The sequence below is a fragment of the Lygodium microphyllum genome, chromosome 17 (assembly GCF_053477565.2).
Source record: "Lygodium microphyllum isolate KBCC chromosome 17, Lygodium_microphyllum_v1.1.10, whole genome shotgun sequence".
In the NCBI taxonomy this organism is placed as follows: domain Eukaryota; kingdom Viridiplantae; phylum Streptophyta; class Polypodiopsida; order Schizaeales; family Lygodiaceae; genus Lygodium; species Lygodium microphyllum.
In genome coordinates this window covers 119,147,374-119,170,872 of record NC_141151.1, presented here as the reverse complement: position 1 = coordinate 119,170,872, position 23,499 = coordinate 119,147,374, and the positions used below count along the sequence as shown (strand labels likewise).

General features: G+C 40.2%; 1 protein-coding gene across 1 annotated transcript in view; it reads left to right on the top strand.

The window, feature by feature from the left end:
* LOC148022298 (transmembrane 9 superfamily member 2-like) overlaps positions 1-23,160 on the top strand; it is a 67,180-nt gene extending 44,020 nt beyond the window's left edge. The window contains exons 2-7 of the mRNA XM_087697927.1: positions 13,604-13,644; positions 13,728-14,283; positions 14,364-14,501; positions 14,587-14,743; positions 14,831-15,315; positions 22,598-23,160. Of these exons, the coding sequence (XP_087554053.1) occupies positions 13,604-13,644; positions 13,728-14,283; positions 14,364-14,501; positions 14,587-14,743; positions 14,831-15,315; positions 22,598-22,817 (1,597 nt within the window). The 3' untranslated portion in view covers positions 22,818-23,160. The remainder of the gene's footprint in view (positions 1-13,603; positions 13,645-13,727; positions 14,284-14,363; positions 14,502-14,586; positions 14,744-14,830; positions 15,316-22,597) is intronic.
* Positions 23,161-23,499: the final 339 nt, after the last annotated feature.

Below are 23,499 nucleotides of genomic sequence, written 5' to 3'. Positions count from 1 at the left end.
AATTTGCTTGTTGCCTACTCCAACTTGTATTTAATGTAGTCACCTATTGCTAAGCACCTCCAAAATGTTGTCACCTGATTAGCAACGCTATTGCCAAACCTTGGAAGGTATCTCGTTCTTGCTTCTTGCCTACTGAGGCCCCTAGATGGTTGTCTTCTGCAACAAATTGCTATTCTCTGATTAGAAAATGGACCAATAGCTTTCTCTCTCTCTCTCTCTCTCTCCTAGGTTTTAAACTAGCTGAATGACTAAGACCCAGTCCCAAAAACGTTTTCTCAATTTGTATGGGCTTTTTTGCTAAGTGACAGTCTTCTAAACCCATTTTTCAACATTATCCAGCCATTTAATTAATTTTCAAAATTAAATCATCTTGAAAATTAACTTCAGTCCTGCTAACCTTGCCCGATATTGAATGTGCCCATCCATAATTAAATTGGCATGGCCATTTGCAACTTGGAGTGGTCCCGAACCTCTATTGACGCTTAGAGTGGTATTAATTAACTAATTAACACTAGTCCCTAGTGTCATCTCTGATACTTATTGGCCAAATATTTGCAACTTGGAGTGGTGCTCAACCTCTCTTGACACTTAGATTGGTATTAATTAACTAATCAACACTAGTCCCTAGTGTCATCTTTGACACTTATTGGCCAAATAACAATGCTAGGGTCAAAATTGACATTGACTAATTTCCAAAGCCTAGCTAGCGTAACTTATCACAACTTTTTCTTTTGACACCCACTTCATCCTTGGGGTCCTTGGCGTGTTACTGTAAAATAACTACCATGTGTATCACATGTGCTAACCAACCTTGCACATTTGATTAATAACTTAATCAAATGTTATTGGCAAGATTAAACCATCTTAATATTTCATGTCCCTATGACACTACCTGCTGTTTTAGGTTTGATTGCTCTTCCCAACTGCTCCAAACCTTGTATTTTGCTGCTTTCCTGGTTTGATTGGCCCATGCGCCTCATTTGACAAGTAGGTGGTAGTGTATACTGTTGGATGGCCTACTTAATTGCTTTTTCTAGTGTTGGACCCTGTGTTTTTACTTCTAGAGCTTGCGTTTTGATGTGCCTAGGTATTGTTTTGACTTAGCTGCTGATATTTTCATCCTTTTGGCAATTGATTTCCACTCTTATTTTTTTCCTTTTTGGAGGGGGCCCTCGGGGCAGGTGTCAACTTTCGATAGCTTGCATTTAATTCTATTTTGCATTTTCAGCCCGATTTCCACACTTAAGGGAAGCTTCACACATGTCGGTGGCTATGCCTTTGTTCACTACACTCACGTTACATCTTGTTCCTCTCTCTCTTTTATCTAAACCATTCTCTTTCTTGAATAGTTACACATTCTTCGTAGTGGACTTATTAACCATTCATGCCCTCGGTACTCTCTCTAAAAACCTTCCTTATCTTCTTTGCTTATCAGTATGAATGACTCCTCCATGTTGCAACACTAATGACAAGCTTGACCCCTTGGCTATCTAACTTGGAGTGAGGTGATGAAAGCACGGCTTATGCAAAAGTGACCTTGGTATATAATCCTAGGATTTGCCTTGCAATTGTAAGAACTTTTTCCTCTTTCATCCGATTGGGATGAGACTACTATGAGGTAGTGATTCTTGATTGGGACAACAATAATGCTAGAGAAAATTCAGCGCTTCTTTGATATATCTTGAAGAAAGTACTCCTGAGGGTCACCTCTTGTAGGACATCTTTGAAGGTGTGGAAGGAAGCTTTAGCTTATTTATGAGGCTCCATAGACCATGAGAGCTATTAGCTTCTATGGTCGATTGTAGGATACTGGGTTCGAGGTGATTGATATGATTTAGTCATTCATTCTTAGAGTGGCACAAATCTAGGATTAGCTTTGCAATATTCAATCCACTCCTCTTGAAGCCCATCTTATGGGGATTGTTTTGAACCAATTGCCTTTGGAGTTTGATGGTGTTGTGAATGCCTTTGAGTTAGGCATCAAATTCTCTCATTAGTTTCCAATACAACATGGATGCTACTTGAGCATGAGTCTACTTTAGACTATAAGGGAGGTTTCCATCTCATTTAGATGACCACCTTTCGGGTGTTGAAGGTGGGGAATCCATGGTCATGATAGTGCTTTCTATGGAGTTGATTTGTGACTAGCATCAAGATTCACTTATTTCTACTCTTGGTGATTAGGGATCAGTTTGATCAACATAAGCATCAATGTCTTTTTGAGGCACCTTGGTGGTGGCTCAATCACCCATTGCTTGGGTATCCATGGTTCTATTTGATACTTATTGTTGTATGTATCATGGTGTGCCTTTCATCATTGTGTAATTTATTGTACTTGTCACTCGTGATTTGAGAGAGGGTGCTAGCGATGTACATATCATGGTTGTTCAAGCTCACTGTTTGGGTGTATTGCATTTCTGAGGTGGCACATTTTATCAATTGGTTGACTTGTTTTATTGGTTTTTTTTGATGCAGCCCGACTTGATTATTTTGATGTGTTATTCCAATATATAGACTACCTCTCCTCCATCTTATTTATCATTCATACATGCATATTGTATCCTACGATGAGCAAGAGGGAAATTGGGAGTACCATGAGTTCGTACCTTTGTACACACTTTTGATTTAGTGTATGAATTCTATTTCCCAAGTTTATTATCTTTGAGTTCATGTATTCTTGTTCCGTTGTTCAATCCTTCGTGTTTATAGTAGCGTTTTCTTGTTACTTTCATTGCTCTACATCATTCCGATAGTTGTCAACATAGTTGCATGGAAACACGTTTCCAAGGTAGGAAATGTGCAAAACGGTAAGAAACGTTTTCTACCTTTACAAGGCATTTCTTATATATCAAAAAAAGGTTAGTGGCTCAAAAGTGATGTTTTGGTCCAAAAAAGTGTACCACCATATCATGAAACCATCTTTTTCCCTTGTGAAAGGGCTTGAAAATGGCGTTTTTTGTTAGAGTGCAGTGATGCGGAAGCATATGACCAAGATTGAGCGATAGAGTGAACACAAAGAGAAGAGAGAGAGATAGAAAGAGACAAAATAACAATTTTTGCAATGAAGGAATGCTGAATAAGAATGCATATATGTACACGGGCGCAGTGCACATGTTTGTGCATCTCCACCTCGATGATTTCACCTGTACATCTTGAAGTCGGCTGCAGTCAGCAGGATCTCAGCATAAAATTTGTGATCTAAAGTGTCTGAATGTGTGTTGAAGATTTGCTATATATAGCAATAAATATGGCCCAGCCAAAATAGTAGCCGGCCTGCCAAATCTGGCCGATCTGTGCCAGATTTTGCTGACTGCACAAAAACCTATAAAAAATGGTAAAACTGCTACTTCAGCATAGTGATTTGATCTGCAATAAATGCGACTATCACATGTCACTCTTGCTTTGATTTTATAGCTTGCTAGGTGGCATATGCAGCACACAAACTCTGACAAACTGCTCTTGAATGCCTGTCTAACAAGAAAATGCATAAACACTGCCTAATCTAACACATGCTTGTTCAGGGGATGATCATAGTTCTAATACCCCCTCTCAGATCGTGGATGCAGCATGAGGCTAAGGGATCTTTCTATGTGCTTTGTGCGAGCATTGAACATTGGGTTCCATGCCAAGGCAATGCAACTCTCATTGTTGCACCAAAGAGTAGAAGGACTTGGTTGAGGGCAGCCAAGCTCCTCCAACAACCTTTGAAGCCACATTGTCTTGCATGTGGTAGAAGACATTGCTTGATACTCCGCCTCAGTCAAAGATAAGGCAACCGTGGGTCGTTGCTTATTGCTCCGAGAAACAACACATGCATCCAAGGCAAAGCAATAACCTGTTATGGATCTCTTGTGGTCCACATCTCCCGCCCAATCTGAATCACTCCAACTTGTAAGCACAAAATCTGAACCATCTGCATTTGCTGGATAAGAGAGCCCTAGATCGGGGGTCCCTCTTGGGAACCGCAATATCCTCTGAGAAGTTTGCCAATGCACCATCTTGGTCTTAGTCATGAACTCGGCCACTAGCAAAGCTACAGCAAAACATAAGTCAACATGAGTGTTGAGGAGCCAAATCAAAGACCCAATCAACTGTCGATAGCAAGTAGCATCGGCCAAATGAGAATTTGAGTGGGCTGTGGCCTTCCAGTTTGGATCCATAGGAGTTGAAATGGACCTGTATCCCTCCATCTCAAATGTAACAAGAAGCTCGTGCACACACCACTATTGGGAGATGAAGACCCCCCTTGGAGTTTGATAGATCTCATGACCTAGAAAGAAGTGGAGAAGTCCAAAATCCGTCATCTCAAACTTCTCATGAAGAGATGCTTTCGTTTGCTCAACCATTTGTGCATGGTCACCTGTCACAATCAAATCATTCACTTAAAGGTTGAATAACACACAACCTCCATTGGAAGTGTGCATATAAAGTTGTGGATTGACCTTGGAGCGCCAATATCCCAACTTCTCTTGGAGGAACGAGTCTATCTTCTTGTTCCAAGTACGTGGAGCTTGTTTAAGGCCATACAAGGCCTTCCTCAACTGGTAGACTCTACCATCTGACAATCCACAACCTCCATTGGAAGTGTGCATATAAAGTTGTGGATTGACCTTGGAGCGCCAATATCCCAACTTCTCTTGGAGAAATGAGTCTATCTTCTTGTTCCAAGTACGTGGAGCTTGTTTAAGGCCATACAAGGCCTTCCTCAAGTGGTAGACTCTACCATCTGAAGATCCAAGAGGTTGCTCTACATAGATCTCCTCCTTCAAGTCTCTGTTCAAGAATGCAAACTTTATATTCAATTGATGTACTAACCATCTCCTATGGCCAGCCAAGGCAAGAACAGCTCAAATAGTCACCATATGAGTAGTGGGAGCAAAAGTATCACGGAAATCAACTCTGCGCAATGTTGCACTTGAGTGCTGACCAAAATGCAAGCTCGTAGTGAGCATAGATAGAGCAGAGAGCTTAGAGAATCATGTTAGAGTGTACCAATGTATTGCACGGTACGCAAATAATAAAAATGTATTTATATGTTAGGGTACAAGTAAAGGGTGTGTTCACATCCCCTAAGTTTATACACGTGGAAGTTTACACCCGAAGGGGCTTTACTCCTAATAACTTCCCACTTAAAGGCCCAAAGTGGTTCCTGTAAACTATCCAACTCCCACTAGTCGAATGCAATGCTCATGCTGAGCCTTTGCAAGGCTTTTAGTGAGAACATCTGCAGGGTTATCTTGGGTTTTAACCTTAGTCAGTGTGGCAAGGCCATTATCCAAGACCTGTCGAATGAAATGATACCGAACATCTATGTGTTTGGTATGGGCATGAAACATGTCATTTTTAGCCAGTTATACTGCACTCTGGCTATCACAACCAAGCACTGGAGTACGTGAAGAAAGACCAAAATCTTTGACCAAATGACAAAGCCAAACAACTTCTTTAGAAGCTTCTGTGGCTGAAATATATTCAGCCTCTGTAGTACTCAGTGCTACAATTTTTTGTAGCCTTGAACACTAAGAAATAGCTCCACCAGCCAGAGTAAATACATACCCACTGGTAGACTTTCTAGTGTCAAGATCTCTTGCCATGTCTGAATCACAAAATCCTTGCAGCTCTAGTGTACCCTTTCCATATCATATACATTTGTCTTGTGTACCTTTTAAGTATCTAAAGATACATTTCACTGCTTCCCAATGTGGTTTGCCAGGGTTAGACATGAATCTACTAACAACTCCCACTGCATGGGCAATGTTTGGACGAGTTGCAACCATGGCATACATCAAAGAACCACAAGCTGATGCATAAGGTATGCCTTTTATCGTAGTAGCAGTTGCATCATCTTTTGGGCAATGAGCTTTGCTAAGCTTTGTATATGGTGGTAAAGGTACACCAAGAGACTTAGCATCAGCCATATTAAATTTGTCAAGTACTTTACTGATGTACTTTTCTTGTGAGAGAAACAACAAGTGCTGTTCTCTATCTCTTTTAATGCACATGCCCAAAATGTGTTTAGATGGTCCCAATCTTTCATTGAGAAGGTTGAATTCAGCTGCCTTTTAAGTGTATATAAAGTACTCTTATGCTTTCTTACAATCGGCATGTCATCCACATATAAAACTACACAACAAGGCTTTCATCATCAGCCTTTTTAGTGTATAAGCAGTGATCTACATGACTACATTTGAATCCATGGCTGAGCATAAAGGTATCAAATTTTTTATACCACTGTCTAGGAGCTTGTTTCAGCCCATATAAGCTGCGTTTTAGCTTGCAAAATAAATGCTCTTTCCTTGGAATAACAAAACCTTCGGGCTGTTTCATGTATAGCTCTTCATCCAGGTCACCATGAAGAAAAGTAGTCTTCACATCCATCTGATCCAACTCTAAATCCAAGGATGCAGTGAGAGCAAACAAAACACGGAGCGTAGTCATCTTCACCACCGGTGATAAAACCTCTTGGAAGTCTATGCCTTCCTTTATACATAGCCCTTAGCAACCAGATGTGCCTTGTATTTGGGCTTCCCATCAATACATTTCACCTTATAAACCCATTTGTTAGGAATAGCCTTCCTATCCTTGGGCAAAGGTACAAGCTCCCATGTGTTGTTCGCATATAGAGATTTCATCTCTTCTTGCATAGCAAGCTTCCACTTTCTCTTGTTTTCACATGAATGTGCCTCTTTAAATGTCAAAGGCTCACCTTCATTAGTCAATAAAATGCAATCCAAAGATGGCTGAAACCTCTGTGGTTGCCTTCTGACCCGCCTAGACCTTTTTACCTAGTGATCTGTGTCCTCAGGTATATGCACACCATCACATGGTGGCTGATTTTCAGCATTTTCTTGCTGCTGTAACCTGTTTTCAGCATGTTCTTCTTGCTGTCCTATTCCATCATGTGCATCAATTTGCTGTCCATTGTCTTCTGGCTGTAGCACAATAGGTTGCTGCTCATTTTCAGCATCAAAAGGGATAGTATCTTTAGCTAATGGTTGCTGAATGGCTGGCTGTTCATGCTGAAACTTGACCTTCTTTTTGTCAAGGTCACCATTTGTAGTATTTTTCAGCAACTTTGCCTCATTGAATACTACGTCTCGGTTGCGTACTATCTTCCTATCCTGAGGAAGCCAAACTCTATATCCCATCTCTCCCTCATCTCCATATCCCATGAAGGTGCCCTTGATGGATTTCATGTCTAGTTTAGTCCTTTGATTTACAAGAATATGCACAAAAGCGTCACAATCAAAGACATGCAAATGGTCATATGAAGCAGGTTTGCCAGACCAAACCTCTTCAGGAATGCCATTTTTCAATGCACGATTGGAAGAGCGATTGCACACATGAACTGTAGTTTTAAGAGCCTCTCCCCAAAACTGTTATGGGAGATTAGCTGTGGACAACATGAATTTGACTCTCTCACAAAGTGTGCGATTATATCTTTTAGCCACGCCATTTGATGCAAGGTTGTAAGGGGTTGTCAACTCTCTCTTAATGCCATGGATCTTAGAAATAAGCCCTTTTTGTGTGGTAACAAAGGCATGAACTATTTTAAAAGCATCAAGCACTTCCTTTTTGCTCTTTAGTACATACATCCATGACTATCTACTGAAATCATCAATAAAAGTGACAAAGTATCGTGCACCCCCATGTGAATTAACAGGCATAGTGTACACATCTGAATGTACTAAGTCAAGAGCATTGGACTTCTTAACAACACCAGAGTAATAAGGAGACTTCACATGTTTTTCATATATGCAATCATTACAAAAGTCAAGTCCAGAGTCTTTTACATCAAATCTTCTTAAAGAGGAGAGAACTTGAAGGCCTTTCTAGCTCATATGACCAAGTCTTTTGTGCCAAAGTTCCATTTGTGAATGAACTTCAGCCACAACCAAAAACTTGCCAGGTAATGCTTTACAATGCAAATAGTACAAATTCCCCTTTTTGCTGCCTTTAACAATCAACATAGAGCCCCTGTGGACTTTCCAAGATCCACCACCAAAGTTAGTAAAATACCCTCTTGCATCAAGCTGCCCAACTGATAGTAGACTTTTCTTTATGCTAGGTACATATCTGACATCATGCAAAATCAGCTCTTGACCATTTTCAAGGGCCAAGTGAATGGCACTTACACCCTCTATTTCACATGCATTATTGTTGCCCAAATAAACTTTGCCTAGACAACCTGAAGTGTATTCAAAAAATGACTCCAAAGAGGGAGTGACATGAAAGGAGGCATCGCTGTCCACTATCCATGATTGAGACAGCCTATCATGGGTTGAAAGTAAGGTATCAATCGCCTTCTTTTTAGTGATGTGCATATCACCCGCTGCTGCCATAATATCTGCATCATTACATGAGGTTGCAACAAGTATCCCTCTAGTGTCAGAGAGTTCTTTAATAACCACACTAGTTGCAACATTTGCTTTTGCAACTTCTTTTGAGGGAGAGTTGTCATCATCTTTCTTGTCATCCTTTTTCTTTCCTTGCTATTTCTTTCTTTCTTGCTCTTTCTTGTAGTAGCGACAATCGAGCTTTTTATGCCCTTTACGTCCACATTGATAGCAAGTGACATCCTGTTGTTTGCCCTTGCTTTTACTCTTGCTTTTGCCTTTATTTCTTGCATTACCCCTCTTTTCTGACCTGCCTCTTAGATGATAAGCTGAACCACTACTTTCTCCACTGGACTTTCTTCTAATCTCCTCACTGAGAATAGAGCCCCCAACACCATTGAAGGTTAAAGTAGGATTGTTGCTCAATGAAACAACCAAAGACTCCCAGCTATCAGACAGAGTTCTCAACAAGAAAATGGCCTTTAATTTATCGTTGAAGGGTTGCAAACCGGAGTTCTGTAATTGGCTCAAAATCCTTGTAAAAGCACTCAGATGCTCTGATGTGGGCTTAGACTCATCCAACTCCATGTGTATGAGCTTGTGCATAAGATGAACTTGATTTATTGGAGTTGTATTTGCATAAGTATCCATCAAAATTTTCCATAGTATCAAGACGCTTAATGTCCGTAAGTACACCATCAGATACAACCATTTTAATGTATGCAATGGCCTTCTTGTTGAGTCTAGCCCAATCCTCATCTGTCATAGCTATAGGCTTGACTTCCAAGAGAGCGTCATCACAATCTTTGAGAAACAAAATGCCTTGCATCTTGTCCTTCCACAAATCAAAACCAATGCCATCAAAATTCTTGATTTCAAGAAGGGATTTTGTGTCACTGTTGCTTGAAGCATTTGCAGCCATTGTTTAGCAATGTACCAGTTTTTTTGTGTGCAATTTATAACAGCAAACAATGAGCTGAATATTCAGTTAATATCAGCCCAATTTTCAGGCAATGAGAGCAAGGTTTAATCCAAGTACTTGTACAGCAGTAGGACTGATGACTTTCAGCAGTATTACTGAAATTTCAGCACATACTCAAAGCATACATCATTGCTAGGTGACTCCCACTTCAGCAGTATCATCAAAAGTACATCTGCAATAATCCCAGATCTGCAAATGATCACTAAGATTGCTGCAAAATGACTGTTCAACAGTACATCAACTCAATGGAAGCTGCCCAACATATGTACTACATACATATGTAACCAAGTACTTTTGATACACAAAAGAAACCAAGATTCTCTGCAATTTCTTCAATATTTCACAAGTGGGGAATGAATCTCATTGCTTACAGCACCAAGATTGCATCAACAATGTTTCCAATGTACATTTCAGACATCATTTTTGCCAAAATTCTCAAATTTCAGCAAAATCCCCAAAATTTTACTGACAAATCTGAACCGATTGCATCATTACATAAACCCGAGACCACAAAATGGGCAAAATTGGCAAAGTTTGCAAAAATTTTGCAAAAGCCCCAAAAATTCTCAAGTCAATTGTGCATCAATGTCAACAAATTTGACTCTACTAAAGCAAAATTTCATTGATATGAGAAAAGCCCCAAAATTTTGGAACCAATGTGTACAATTTCTGCAAATTTTTGGTCAAATTGTCATGTTATGTATAACCAGCATCAGATATGGGAAAACCCCCAAATTTCTGGGCATAAAAATGCACTGGTTTGAAGACCGTGATTCCACATGCGAACCAGGGCTTAGAATAAGCCACTTCACCATAAAATTGAAAGATAATCTGCTGGTCGTCGCCTGACACGTGACGTGGTTGACTGCACTTGTCCTCGTCGTGCTTTCGTCAGGTCCAAACTGGTCGCCCGCTAGTCCTCGTCGTGTCGGATGGTCGTCACCTGGCACGTCAGGTCCAAACTGGTTGCCCGCTGGTCTTGTTGGTTCCGGTTGACTGCTTGCCTCACGTTGTGAGCAGTCCCCTGCCATGTGCAGCCTCAGTCTCTTGTTGCCGCCTATCTGCTTGTGTGCTTCTCGCTTGTCTGCTCGCCTACTTCTGGCCTGCTTCTCACCTGTGGCCTGGTCACGCTCCTGCATGTTGACTGCAGGAGTCACCTTAGTCTCCTCTGTCTGTGTGTCACCTGGGTCTGAGAACTATTGCTGTCCCGTTGAGCTTGCAACTGGCGACTACTGCCTGTGGCCTGCGTGAACCATTCAGCTTTGATACCAGTTTGTTGCACTTGAGTGCTGATCAGAATACAAGCTTGTAGTGAGCAAAGATAGAGCAGAGAGCTTAGAGAATCGTGTTAGTGTACCAGTGTGTTGCACGGTACACAAATAATAAAAATGTATTTATATGTTAGGGTACAAGTAAAGGGTGTGTTCACACCCACAAGTTTATACACGTGGGAGTTTACAACCAACACACAAAACCTTTAGTAACAAGGCGGGCCTTGTGCTTATCCAGACTGCCATCATTGTGGTATTTGGTCTTGAAGACCCATGTGACACCAATCACCTTTTGATGAGTAGGATGGAGCACAAGGTACCAAGTGCCGTTTCTCTCAATAGCCTCCACCTTGTGCTCCATTGCTTTTCGCAAATGATCAAACTGCAAAGCCTGCTTCACGGAGATAGGCTCCCTATCTTGCATCAGACGGGTCATCAGATGATAGTTAGAACAAACAAGCTCGGTGGAATATGCTTGGTTCCTTTGAGAACGCTGTGGGCCATCGTGCGGCTGCCAGTCCTTAGGGACCCCCTTAATCCTTACATCACAACTCATGTAGGCATCTTGCTTAACATGATTATACAAGCGGTAGCCTTGGGACTATGAGCTATAGCCCTCAAACACTTGTTTCTTCGAAGCCACTACAAACTTGTTCCTCTAACTCTTTGGTATATGAACATAGGCATCACATCCAAAGATCCTGAAATAAGAAACATTTGGCTTGGCTCCAAAATAAGCCTTAGAAGGAGTCATACCAACCATGGCCGAAGTATGTCACCGATTGAGGATATGGACAGCAATAGCCATAGCCTAGGCCCATAGACACTGAGGTGTCTTACAATGCTCCATCATGGTGCGAGCCATCTCAATCACACTCTTGTTCTTTCGCTCCAATATGCCATTCTCCTGAGGTGTGTTTGTGTTTGCAAACTCTTGGTGAATACCACAATTTGTACAAAATCTAGCAAGCTCATTAGAAACGAACTCTCCTCCCTTGTTTGACCGCAAGGTCTTGAACTTCTAGTCTAATTGGTTCTCCTCAAAGAGCAACCAATCCTTGAAGGTGGAGAAGGCCTTCGACTTCAGCTGTAGAAAGTACGCCTATGTCATCCTACTAAAATTGTGCACAATTAGCATGGATTACATACTTCCCTTAAGGGACTCGGTCCTCATAGGTCCAGATAGATCTGTAGATACAAGCTCCAAGGGTGCTAAAGACCGCCTTGAAGCCTTGTGGGGAATGGCATCACGATGTTATTTTCCACGAATGCAAGATACATACGGCTGTTGGCTCACCACAATGTTTGGCATACCTCGAACAAGCTGTTCCCTAGAAGCCTTCCGAAGGTAATCATAAATAAGGTGGCCAAGCATGCCAAAGTTGGGACTGTGTTTGTGAAGTAAGAAGAAGAGAAGTCAAGGTAGAAGGAGACCTCAACTTGTAGACTCCATTCTCCTCATAACTTGTAGAAAGTACTTGTCTCAATCCACGATCAAGAATCCTGAAAGAATCTGCACCAAACTCAACCAACAAGCCAGGAGCACAAATCTTGTGCACGGAAAGCAATTCGTAATCCAAGCTTGGTACATATAGCACCTCAGAAGTATGAGTACCACCTTGTTCATTTGGAATTAGTTGCATATTACCCCTACCTTGTATGGAAAGAGAAACAATCCATTCACAGGGGTGTGGGGTCATTAATGCAACATTAGAAGCCTTTTGGGTCGATGCTTGAACCACCTCCAAATGGAGGAAAGCAGCTGATGAGGGAGCAACCACCGCTTCAGAATCCTTTAAAGCCTTCTTCTTCTTGGTGTCCTTCTTATCCTTGTTTGGGCAATTCTTCTTCTAGTGACTTGTCTTGCCACAGAGCCTATTTATTGTCAGTCTCTCCTCCTCATTCATTCATCATCTGACAGGTTCTTGTGGAGGGGGGAGCAGGTGCTAGTGCCTTCACAACTAGTGACTCACATTGGTTCTGTACTGTCTCTGTCTTGGTATATGGATTCCATTTTCCAAGCATTTTGAGTTCTCTTCTTTTGCAGTGTTCTTCTATTCTCTCTTTCCTTTCTCTTCTGTCTTGTGTTCAGCAGTTTATTTTAGCATACGTATACGCTTCCATTGCTGCATCCACTTCTCCTCATTCATTCATCATTTGACAGGTTCTTGTGGAGAGGGGAGCAAGTGCTAGTGCCTTCACAATTAGTGACTCACATTGGTTTTGTACTATCTCATGTCTTGGTATATGGATTCCATTTTCCAAGCACTCTGGGTTGTCTTCTTTTGCAGTGTTTTTCTATTATCTCTTTCCTTTCTCTTATGTCTTGTGTTCAACAGTTAATTTTAGCATATGTATACGCTTCCATTGCTGCATCCACTTTTAACATTTGCATCTAAGTTTTAAAAACTCTCTTTCTCGTGGGCATCACTATATGGAGCTAGGACAGTAACTTGAATGATTGATGGGGAAGCTATTATTTATATTTTGTGAAGTGCTTTGAGGGTGCCATCATCTCTCTCTCTCTACACACCCACCCACCCACCCATCCACCGTACTCTTTAGCACAATGCACTTGTTAGAACTTAAGTCCTCAAGCTCTGAAGAGTGAAGCTCTTTCTCTACCTCCTCAAGCTCTTGAGCTGTCTTCCCTTAACTTAGCTCTCTACTTGCAGGCTCTCTCCTATTCCCTCAAGCACTAAAATGTTTGAAGTCAAGACTCGGAATTTTGAAGTGTCTTGTCTTAAGTTTCAACATTAAGTACAAGCCTTGAAATCATGTGTAATTTTTTTGCATCAGCCAGAGTGTCAAAAGTATGTCCACCATGTTTTAGTCCACCATACTACACATTGGACGATACTAATCATATGCCATTGGATACCCTAGATATTCTCATTCACTCATTCTAATTCTACAGATTGTATTCTGTGTTTCGTACGTGTTGCATTTCTGTGTGTTTGGCATTTGCCATACTGTTTTCTTATAGATTATAATCAATTTCACTTTTTTTTGTGCAGTGAGACATACAGATATTTTGACCTGCCTTTCTGCCCTCCAGGTTTGGCTCTAACACTAGGTAGGATCTGTCAGTTTCTTTTGCAAAATTTCACAATATTTACTCACTCTTTTGATATCCTACAGCTCAGGTTACAGAAAAAAGAGAAGCTTTTGGTGAGGTACTTGAAGGAGATCGAATGGTTCATGCAAAATATGAATTGTCCTTTCAAGAGGATAAAGAGTCAGTTTCTTTGTGCAAGAAGACGCTTAGTAAAGAAGATGTCAGGGCCTTCCGCGATGCAGTGAAAAAGGACTTTTATTTCCAAATGTTTTATGATGACCTTCCAATCTGGGGCTTTGTTGGGAAAATGGAGGACACAAAGTACTTCCTCCACACAAATGTCAACTTTAATGTTCTCTACAATGAAGATAGAGTAATAGAAATAAGTGCAGAGCCTGTTGATGCTATTGACATTACAGATGATACGGATGTAGAAGTTGAGTTTCGCTATTCTGTGAAATGGAAAGAGACACAGATACCTTTTGATCGGAGAATGGAGAAGTATGCGAAATACTCTCTACTACCTCAGCATTTAGAGATTCATTGGTTCTCGATTATCAATTCTTGTGTGACGGTGCTTCTATTAACGGGGTTCTTGGCAACCATTCTAATGCGAGTGTTGAAGAATGACTTCATCAAGTAAAGGCCCTACTTCTGATATCTTGGATTTGAATGTGATATTTTAAGGCATTTCATTGTCAAAGTTAATTCTCCTGTAGATATACACGAGACGAGGAAGCTGCTGAGGAGCAAGAAGAAACAGGCTGGAAATATATTCATGGTGATGTTTTTAGGTTTCCACCTCACAAGTCCCTATTCTGTGCTGTAATTGGAAGTGGAACTCAATTGCTTGCCCTGTAAGTTCTCTTTCTGTGATTTATTTGTCTGCATATGTTGATGATCCTATGTTCAAGGTGATCTAATATGATAAATGATTTGCAGTGCGATATTCATATTTCTGCTTGCACTAGTTGGGGTTTTCTATCCGTATAATCGAGGTGCATTGTATACTGCTCTTGTTGTGATATATGCACTTACATCAGGGATTGCAGGATATAGTGCAGCTTCCTTTTACCAACAACTTGAAGGAACCCACTGGGTAAGTCATTTTCATTTTCATGTTGCTGTCTGGTTACTGATAGCTCTCAGTCGAGCAGAGTGTTGATAAACATGATGTCTACTGCAGGTGCGCAACTTACTGCTTACAGGGTGCTTGTTCTGTGGTCCTTTGTTCCTAACATTTTGCTTTCTTAACACGGTTGCAATCATTTACAATACTACTGCTGCTCTACCTTTCGGTACCATTGTTGTCATTTTGCTTATCTGGACCCTGGTGACGTCTCCTTTACTTATCTTGGGAGGAATAGCTGGAAAGAATAGTAAAGCAGAGTTTCAAGCTCCTTGTCGCACCACAAAATTTCCCAGAGAGATCCCACAGTTGCCTTGGTATAGAGGATCTATTCCACAAATGGCCATGGCAGGATTCTTACCATTCAGTGCAATCTATATTGAGCTGTATTACATATTTGCAAGCATTTGGGGTCACAAAGTATACACGATCTACAGCATACTCTTTATTGTCTTCATCATTCTCTTGATTGTGACAGCATTCATCACAATAGCCCTTACATATTTCCAGCTTGCGACGGAGGATCATGAGTGGTGGTGGAGGTATGGTGTTCTAATTTCACAAATATTTATCACTTCTGTTGCTTAATCGAACTCAGGATGCAGAAATGGGTTTATCTATGTGCATCCACCTAGATGCTGTGCATATGGTATTTGTGGTCACATTCTAATTTTACTCATATTTATCACTTCTGTTGATTAATCAAACTCAAAATGCAGAAATGGGTATATCTAAACCGGTCTATGACTCACATAAAGGGGTAGTTCCTTCAATTAACACCTGGTCTTTTCACACACACACAAAGACAGAGACCTCACTCCTCGCTCAACACCAGATTGGCCCCGAAGACCGGTGCCCCTCTCGGTATTTCTTTATCAATTAAAAGATGGAAAGTTACAAAAATGAAATGTTCCAAAATACATAACCTGAGAACCGTTGGTTTTCATCTTTTCTGAGTAAATCCCAGCTGCATAAGGACAGTACAGCATGACCAGAACAATATCCATTTTAGGAAAGCATTTTCTGTAACCATAACTCGATGATTTATGTGCAGAATTGCAGTCTGTAGATCTCTGAATTTACTGTTCTTACTGTCCAACATGTCCGGAACAACATCCCTTTTAGGAAAGCATTTTCTGTGACCAAAACTCAATGATTCATGTGCAGAATTACAGTTTGCAGATCTTTGAATTCACTGTTTTTACTGTCCAGCATTAAAACAGTCCCATAAACAGCACTAAATCAAAGCTGAAAAACCCTGTTCTTGTGTGGCATGGTTATTACTTCCTTTAGTTTCTGCATTGGAGAAGCCAACAGCTGCTCCTGAACCTAGATAGTGAGGCTCTTGCCTCAGCAGAAGTGGAAAGAAAACATAGAACTGTACCTTCGATGGAATCAGGCCATCATGCAAAGCATTTCCTTTGAGAATAGAGAGAGAGTTGAGCAAAGGGAGCAAGCTCTACCTCCGTACATGAGTCAGAGACAAAGAAGTATTCTCCATGGTTGATGAAACTGTAGCAATCTGCTCTTGGCTCCTCTAAAACTTCATTCTCAGATTTGCCTCTTATGCCTATTACGTTTTTTTTAATGCTCTCTCTCTCTCTCTCTCTCTCTCTCTCTCTTTTGGGAATTTGTGCCACATGGCATATATGTAACAATTTTTCCATTCAAACCTTCTGGTTTAAAATTCTCTATGATCGGTGCAAAATTTAACACCGGGACAGACCAAAGAATTAATCATCGTGCAAAAACAAAGATAATGACGCGAATAGATTCTGGGGTTCAAAAATAGTAACTCTCTAAATTTTAGGGATGGTGACTCCTGCATTTCTCAAGTTGTTATGAACAACTTTAATCATTGCAACCATATCAAAAAGTGTAATGTGGCTCAATTACAATGACTTTTATTCTGTGAGCATTCTCACATGTGCATCTTCTGTTTGGGCCAGACTCATTGTCCTGTACCATCTCTAGTAGCTAAGCACACAGTCCCAAACCACTGGCATTCTATTCTTCAGTGCCCATTCAATATGGAACTGGTTCTAAGGCTCAGACAAACCATTAGTCCAATTTGTCCAAATAATTGTCTCTTCTAGCCATGTAAAGATTTCAGCTTATTCCAAGAGAACTTTGGGGGTAAAAAGAAATAGCAACAAAAAAAAGGAAAATAAAATATTTATATAAGTAAATAAGAAAAGCAATTGTAAAAAGTATCACCACCCAGTGACATATCTCCCTCTTGAAAGAAGCAAGCGACCTCGATTGCATGCCACACATGCTAACGGATGACACAGAACGATAACAAGATTCTCAATGTTATTAGTGCCATCGCATGTATCACTTGCTAATAGATGACATGGGGCGATGGTAAGAGTTTTTCCATTACCATTTGTGTCATTGCAAGTTTAAGTTTCACATAGGTGGAGGATCACATCCTGTATCCAACTATGATTACTAGAAGCCTTTCTAATATACATGTTTCCAGATGCAACACAGGACAATAGCACGTATCCCCGAACTATTAGTGTCACAATATGTATAATCATTTAACTGAAGTGTAACAAATATAACTTCAAAGCACTGAGATTTCATTCAATGATGCACATGTTAATGCTAAGTGTAAACCATACATTGTGTATTGTTCAATGAGATGCAGTATTTAACTGTACAATAGAGAATGTACATTGCTTCAAAAAGCATTTTAAGTCACTGTAGATTCCAACAAGAGAGCTTCTCGGTAAAGTTGCAATAACTGAGGCAAATCTGCCAATTCAACCTCTTCCATCCATTTGGCATCCATTAGTGAATAGTTCTTAAACTTCACAAAAAATCTTCTTATAGCTCTACCTTTCACTTTCCTATCCTTATGTGCCATGATTTGCTTAGGAACTAGAATCTCATCTAATTCCTCTACTTCAGGATGTTCCTCTTGAACCATATCTTCTGGCACTTCACCAATAAAATGCTTCAATAGGCTCATATGGAATGCATTATGAATTTTTCAATTTTCTGGCAATTTCAGCCTATATGCTACGTCATTGATCTTCTCTGAGACTTGAAAAGGGCCATAGTAACGCATACTCAGCTTTGGAAACAAACGTTCCTTGTCCTTCTGTTTTCTTAAACGTGCCTTTTCAAAATGCAATAAGACCCAATTATCCTTTTTGAAGAAGAGTTTGCGACGATGACTATTATCAACTCTTTTCTGTTTAGCTTGTGACTTTTTTAAGGCATACTTGACCTTTTTATATGCTTCTTCCAATCTTTTACATAACAATCTACTTCAAAAACGTTATCTTTTGTCTACAAAATGGGAGGTAGTTTCTTTCCACCTTCCACAATCTCAAAAGGTACTTTGCCAGTAGATGAGTGCATTGTATTATTGTATGCATACTCAACCGATGGCAAGTAGTGTTTCCAAGAAGTCTTATGGTTCGAAACATAACACTTTAGTAGATCTAAAACAGTCGAATTTGCTTCTTTAGACTATCTATCAGTTTGTGGATGGAAAGAAGATGAAAATTTCAGCATAGTGCCCATGTTTTCAAACAATGCTTTCCAAAATAAGCTACTCATTCTTGGGTCTCTATCACTGACAATTGACCGTGGCATTCCATGGTATTTGAAGATATAATGCATAAATATCTTTACCATGTGCTTTGACTTAAACTTTTCCTTACAATAATGAAATGTGCATGTTTGCTGAATCTGCAAATGATAGTCCAGATTCCATTCCCCGAAGAAGTTCTTGGAAGATCAAAAATGAAATCCATGGCAATACTTTCCCATGGCCTTTTTGGAATAAGCAATGGTTGCAATAATCTTGGTGCCTTCTGTCTATCAAATTTGACCTTTTTGCATACAAGGCAAGATTTGACATATGCATCAACATTAGATCTCAAGGTTGGCCAATATAAGAAAGTCTGGACCGCTGTGATTGTAGCATCAATACCACGATGTCTTGCATACGGTGGAGCATGACTTTCTAATAAAACTTTTGGCCTTAGCTGTTTTGTAATGCATAGTCTTGCATGCATCATGATAAAGCCTTCTTTAAACACTTAATGATCATGATGTTGGTCATTGATCTACTGTTCATAGATTTCAGAGAAATCTTCGTCATCAACATACTGTTCTTTTATATAATCCAATTCATGGTGATAAGAAATTGAAACAGCTGACACATGTGGTTTGCGAGATAAAGCATCTGCAACTACATTCTTCTTGCCTTTCACATGCACAATCTGAAAAGGAAACATAGATAGGAAATTTGCCCAATGCATGCGTTTCTCTGACAATTTAGCCTGTGTGAGAAAGTATCAAAGTATTTGAAGATCTGTTTGCACTACAAAATCAGCACCAAGCAAATAGTGCTTCGGACTAGAAAATGCATAGATCACAACCAGTAACTCTTTCTCATAAATTTGGCAAGTCCTTTCAATGACAGAAAGTACTCTACTCTCATATGCCACAACTCGGTCATTCTACATTAATACAGTACCAATGCTGTTTCCACATGCATCACATTGCACTACGAATGGCTTAGACAGATCTGGCAAAATAAGTATTGGATTTGTAGTCATTTTCCCCTTCAAACATCTAAATGCTGATTTCTCTTTGTCAGTCCATTGCCATTTGACATCCTTCTTTTCAAGCACATGTAAAGGAGAAGCAATCTCTGCAAAGTGTTTTACAAATCTTCTACAGTAAGAGCATAGGCCAAGGAAACTGCAGACATCATGAACGATTTTCAAGTCTGGCCAAGAGACAATTGCTTCTATCTTTGCAGAATCCATCCTCACACCATCTTTAGAAACTATGTGCCCAAGTAAGTGAATCTCTTCCAAAAAGAATTCACTCTTTTTGCCATTAATGAGCAATTTGTTACGCTGAAGCTCATTAAAGACTGTAACTAAGTGTTTTCTATGCTCCTTTTCATTCTTTGAAAAGTTAATAATATCATCAAAGAATGTGCCAATGAAACTTCGATAAGGGCGGAAAATTCTATCCATCATCTTGTTAAACGTGGCAGGAGCATTGGTTAATCCAAACGGAATGACTAAAAATTCATAGAGACCAAATGTTGTTCTAAAAGCAGTCTTATGGATATCCTCTGGCCCGATTCTGATATGATAGTACTCACTTTTCAAATCTATCATGCTATACATTCCTGCTCCTTGTAATCGAATCAAGAATGTCATCTATTCTCAGAATCGAAAACCTATTCTTGATCGTGTGAGGTTTGCCTTTTTGAGCACTCCATGGTATGATGTGATGACTCAGCCTGGGAATCCTCATTATGTGACTTCAAAATTTTTTGTATCCAAGGATTCTTTACAAGCTGTTGGAAAGAGCCAACCATACTCAGGAGTTGTGCTGTAAACAAGTCCTCTTGTTCTTGCTCCTCATCCTGTGGTTTAATCTCGATTCTAGAAGGTGCTAACACGTGTTTACCAATACTCTCTCTTCGGTATCTATAAGCAGAAGAACTCTCTTCTTCATGAGGGAGTTTTCCTTTGCCTTTATCCATGTCTGCCATCTCTCTAGTCCTGTAATCTCTGTAAAACCTGTGTGTATGCCCTTGTTCACCCAAAACTGACCGAGCTTAAATTCTTACAGAAAAGAATTCAAATCCCAGGGATGGAACCATGAAACCGGTCTATGACTCACATAAAGCGGTAGTTCCTTTAATTAACACTTGGTCTTTTCACACACACACAAAGACAGAGACCTCACTCCCTCGCTCAACACCAGATTGGCCTTGAAGACTGGCGCCCCTCTCGGTATTTCTTTATCAATTAAAAGATGGAAAGTTACAAAAATGAAATGTTCCAAAATACATAACCTAAGAACCGTTGGTTTTCATCTTTTCTGAGTAAATCCCAGCTGCATAAGGACAGCACAACATGACTAGAACAACATCCCTTTTAGGAAAGCATTTTTTGTAACCATAACTTAATGATTTATGTGCAGAATTGCAGTCCGCAGATCTCTGAATTCATTGTTCTTACTGTCCAGGATGTCCAGAACAACATCCCTTTCAGGAAAGCATTTTTTGTGACCAAAACTCAAGGATTCATGTGCAGAATTGCAGTTTGCAGATCTCTGAATTCACTCCCTTTTAGGAAAGCATATTCTGTGATTGAAACTTAATGATTCATGTGCAGAATTGCAATCTGTAGAACTTTGAATTCAGTGTTCTTACTGTCCAGCATGTCCAGAATAACATCCCTTTTAGGAACACATTTTCTGTTACCATAACTCAATGATTTATGTGCTAAATTGCAGTTTGCAAATCTCTGAATTCACTGTTCTTACTGTCCAACATTAAAACAGTCCCACAAACAACACTAATGTTGGCATGGTCATTACTTCCTTTAGTTCTTGCATTGGAGAAGCCAATAGCTGCTCTTGAACCTGGATAGTGAGGCTCTTGCCTTAGCAGAAGTGCAAAGAAAACACAAAACTGTATCTTTGATGGAATCGGCCCATCATGCAAAGCCTTTCCTTTGAGAATAGAGAGAGAGTTGATCAGAGGGAGTGAGCTCTACCTCCTCCGTACATGAGTCAGAGACGAAGAAGTACTCTCCATGGTTGATGAAAGTGCAGGAATTTGCCCTCGGCTCCTTCAAAACTTCATTCTCAGATCTGCTCCTTATGCCCATTACGTTTTTTTTAATGCTCTCTCTCTCTCTCTCTCTCTCTCTCTTTTGGGTATTTGTGCCACATGGCATACATGTAACAATTTTCCCGTTTAAACCTTCCGGTCTAAAATTCTCCATGATCGGTGCAAAATTTAACCTCGGCACAAACTAGAGAATTAATCCTTCGTGCAAAAACGAAGATAATGACGTGTGGGGTCCAAAAATATCAACTCCTTAAATTTTAGGGATGGTGACCCCCTATATTCCTCAAGTTGTTCTAAGCAACTTTTATCATTGCAACCACATCAAAAAGTGTAATGTGGCTCGGTTACGGTGACTTTTATTCCGTGAGCATTCTCACATGTGCATCTTCTGTCTGGGCCAGGCTCATTGTCCTGCACCATCTCCAGTGGCTAAGCACAAAGTCCCAAACCACTGGCATTCTATTCTTTAGTGCCCATTCAATATGGAACTAGTCCTAAGGCTCAGACAAACCATTGGTCCAATTTGTCCCAATGGCTGCCTCTTCTAGCTATGCAAAGATCCCGGCTTATTCCAAGAGAACTCTAGGGGTAAAAAGCAACAGCAAAAAATGAAAAGAAAAATAAAATATTTATATAAGTAAATAAGAAAAGCAACTGTAAAAAGTATCACCACCTGGTGACAACGTGCATCCACCTAGGTACTGTGCATATGGTATTTGCGGTCACATTCTTCTAGGCTAGTTTGGACATAGGTGTGTAATATAGGAATAAGCAGAGTCCAATGGGCTATGTGGGGACAGTATGTGCTGCATGCATCTCGACCAACTTATTCTTGCCATGACCAGGATTCCGCCTTAAAGCAGGCCAAGCTATGCCATGCTATGCTTATTGCTTTATCCAGTTGTTGCACTTCTTAATCAGTTTCTCTACAATTATCCTGCTCAGTACCCAAGCCTCAGTGCTTCATGGATGTCTATGATCACGAGTTAAATCCTGAGCACTGCTCTTGTCAAATTTCTTTCTGTGAAGGCTGTTTCTCTGTGTGCTCAGAGTGGTTGTCGTATAATGTGTTTTAATTTGTCCCAATGGCCCTTATGCGATTCTCTTGTAAGCAGAGTTTTCTTTAGGATCCCATGGTCTCTACTGAAATGACTTTGAGGCATTTGGCACTAATGTTACTGTGATGTTTGCTGCAGGTCCATCTTGTGTGGAGGTGCAACAGGATTCTTCATATTTGGCTACTGCTTTTATTACTATTGGGCCCGTTCAGAAATGAGTGGTTTCATGCAGACATCTTTCTTTTATGGGTACATGACTTGCATTTGTTATGGGTTGTTTCTGATGCTGGGAACCCTAGGTTTTAGGGCTTCCTTATTTTTTGTTCGTCACATATATCGGTCTATTAAGTGTGAATAAGTTCTCTACTTGAGGAAACTCTTGTATTCTCGGGCAGAGGACAGGAATGCTTTCTTCAGAAGAAGGCTGGCTTGGTTTCTGAAATGAATCCTTGATTCCTGGGTATGTGTAGTAAGTCAAAAAGGAATTCAGACACAGCCATTTTGTACCACTTAGAAACAGGTTTCAACTTGTATATGTGAGGTAGCATGTGGCCTCTCATTGATTGGATTAGTTTACAAAGGACAGCTAAGGTTGCTATAAGGCAAATAGTGAGTTAAGATCATACATGGACGAGCACTGAAGACTTACATATGCATGACCGAAGTTCTGACTGCTTTAATGTTGAGGTGTATTCTTTTTATGTGCTCTGCAAACCCTTCTTTCTAGTCCGCTTCTGAACCCAGCATCATGAATTCCATGGGTACTTACGTACATGGAGGTGCGAAAATGTTCATTCTCTTCAGTAGCCCTGAAACCGAGTTTCCCAAAAAGTAGAAGCCATCAGTTCGTTTTATTGATTTATTCAATTAATAGGTAATGTGATCATAGCAGTAGAGTCCAGGTTTTATGTTTTTTATCTTGTTTGTGTTGGGGAAAATAATGTGGAAAAGACACGGAAGGTGAAGGATCGTGGGGACAAAGGGTCATGATATATGAAATAAGGGTCGAGGTAAAGAACGGTTAAATATCTCGTGGAATG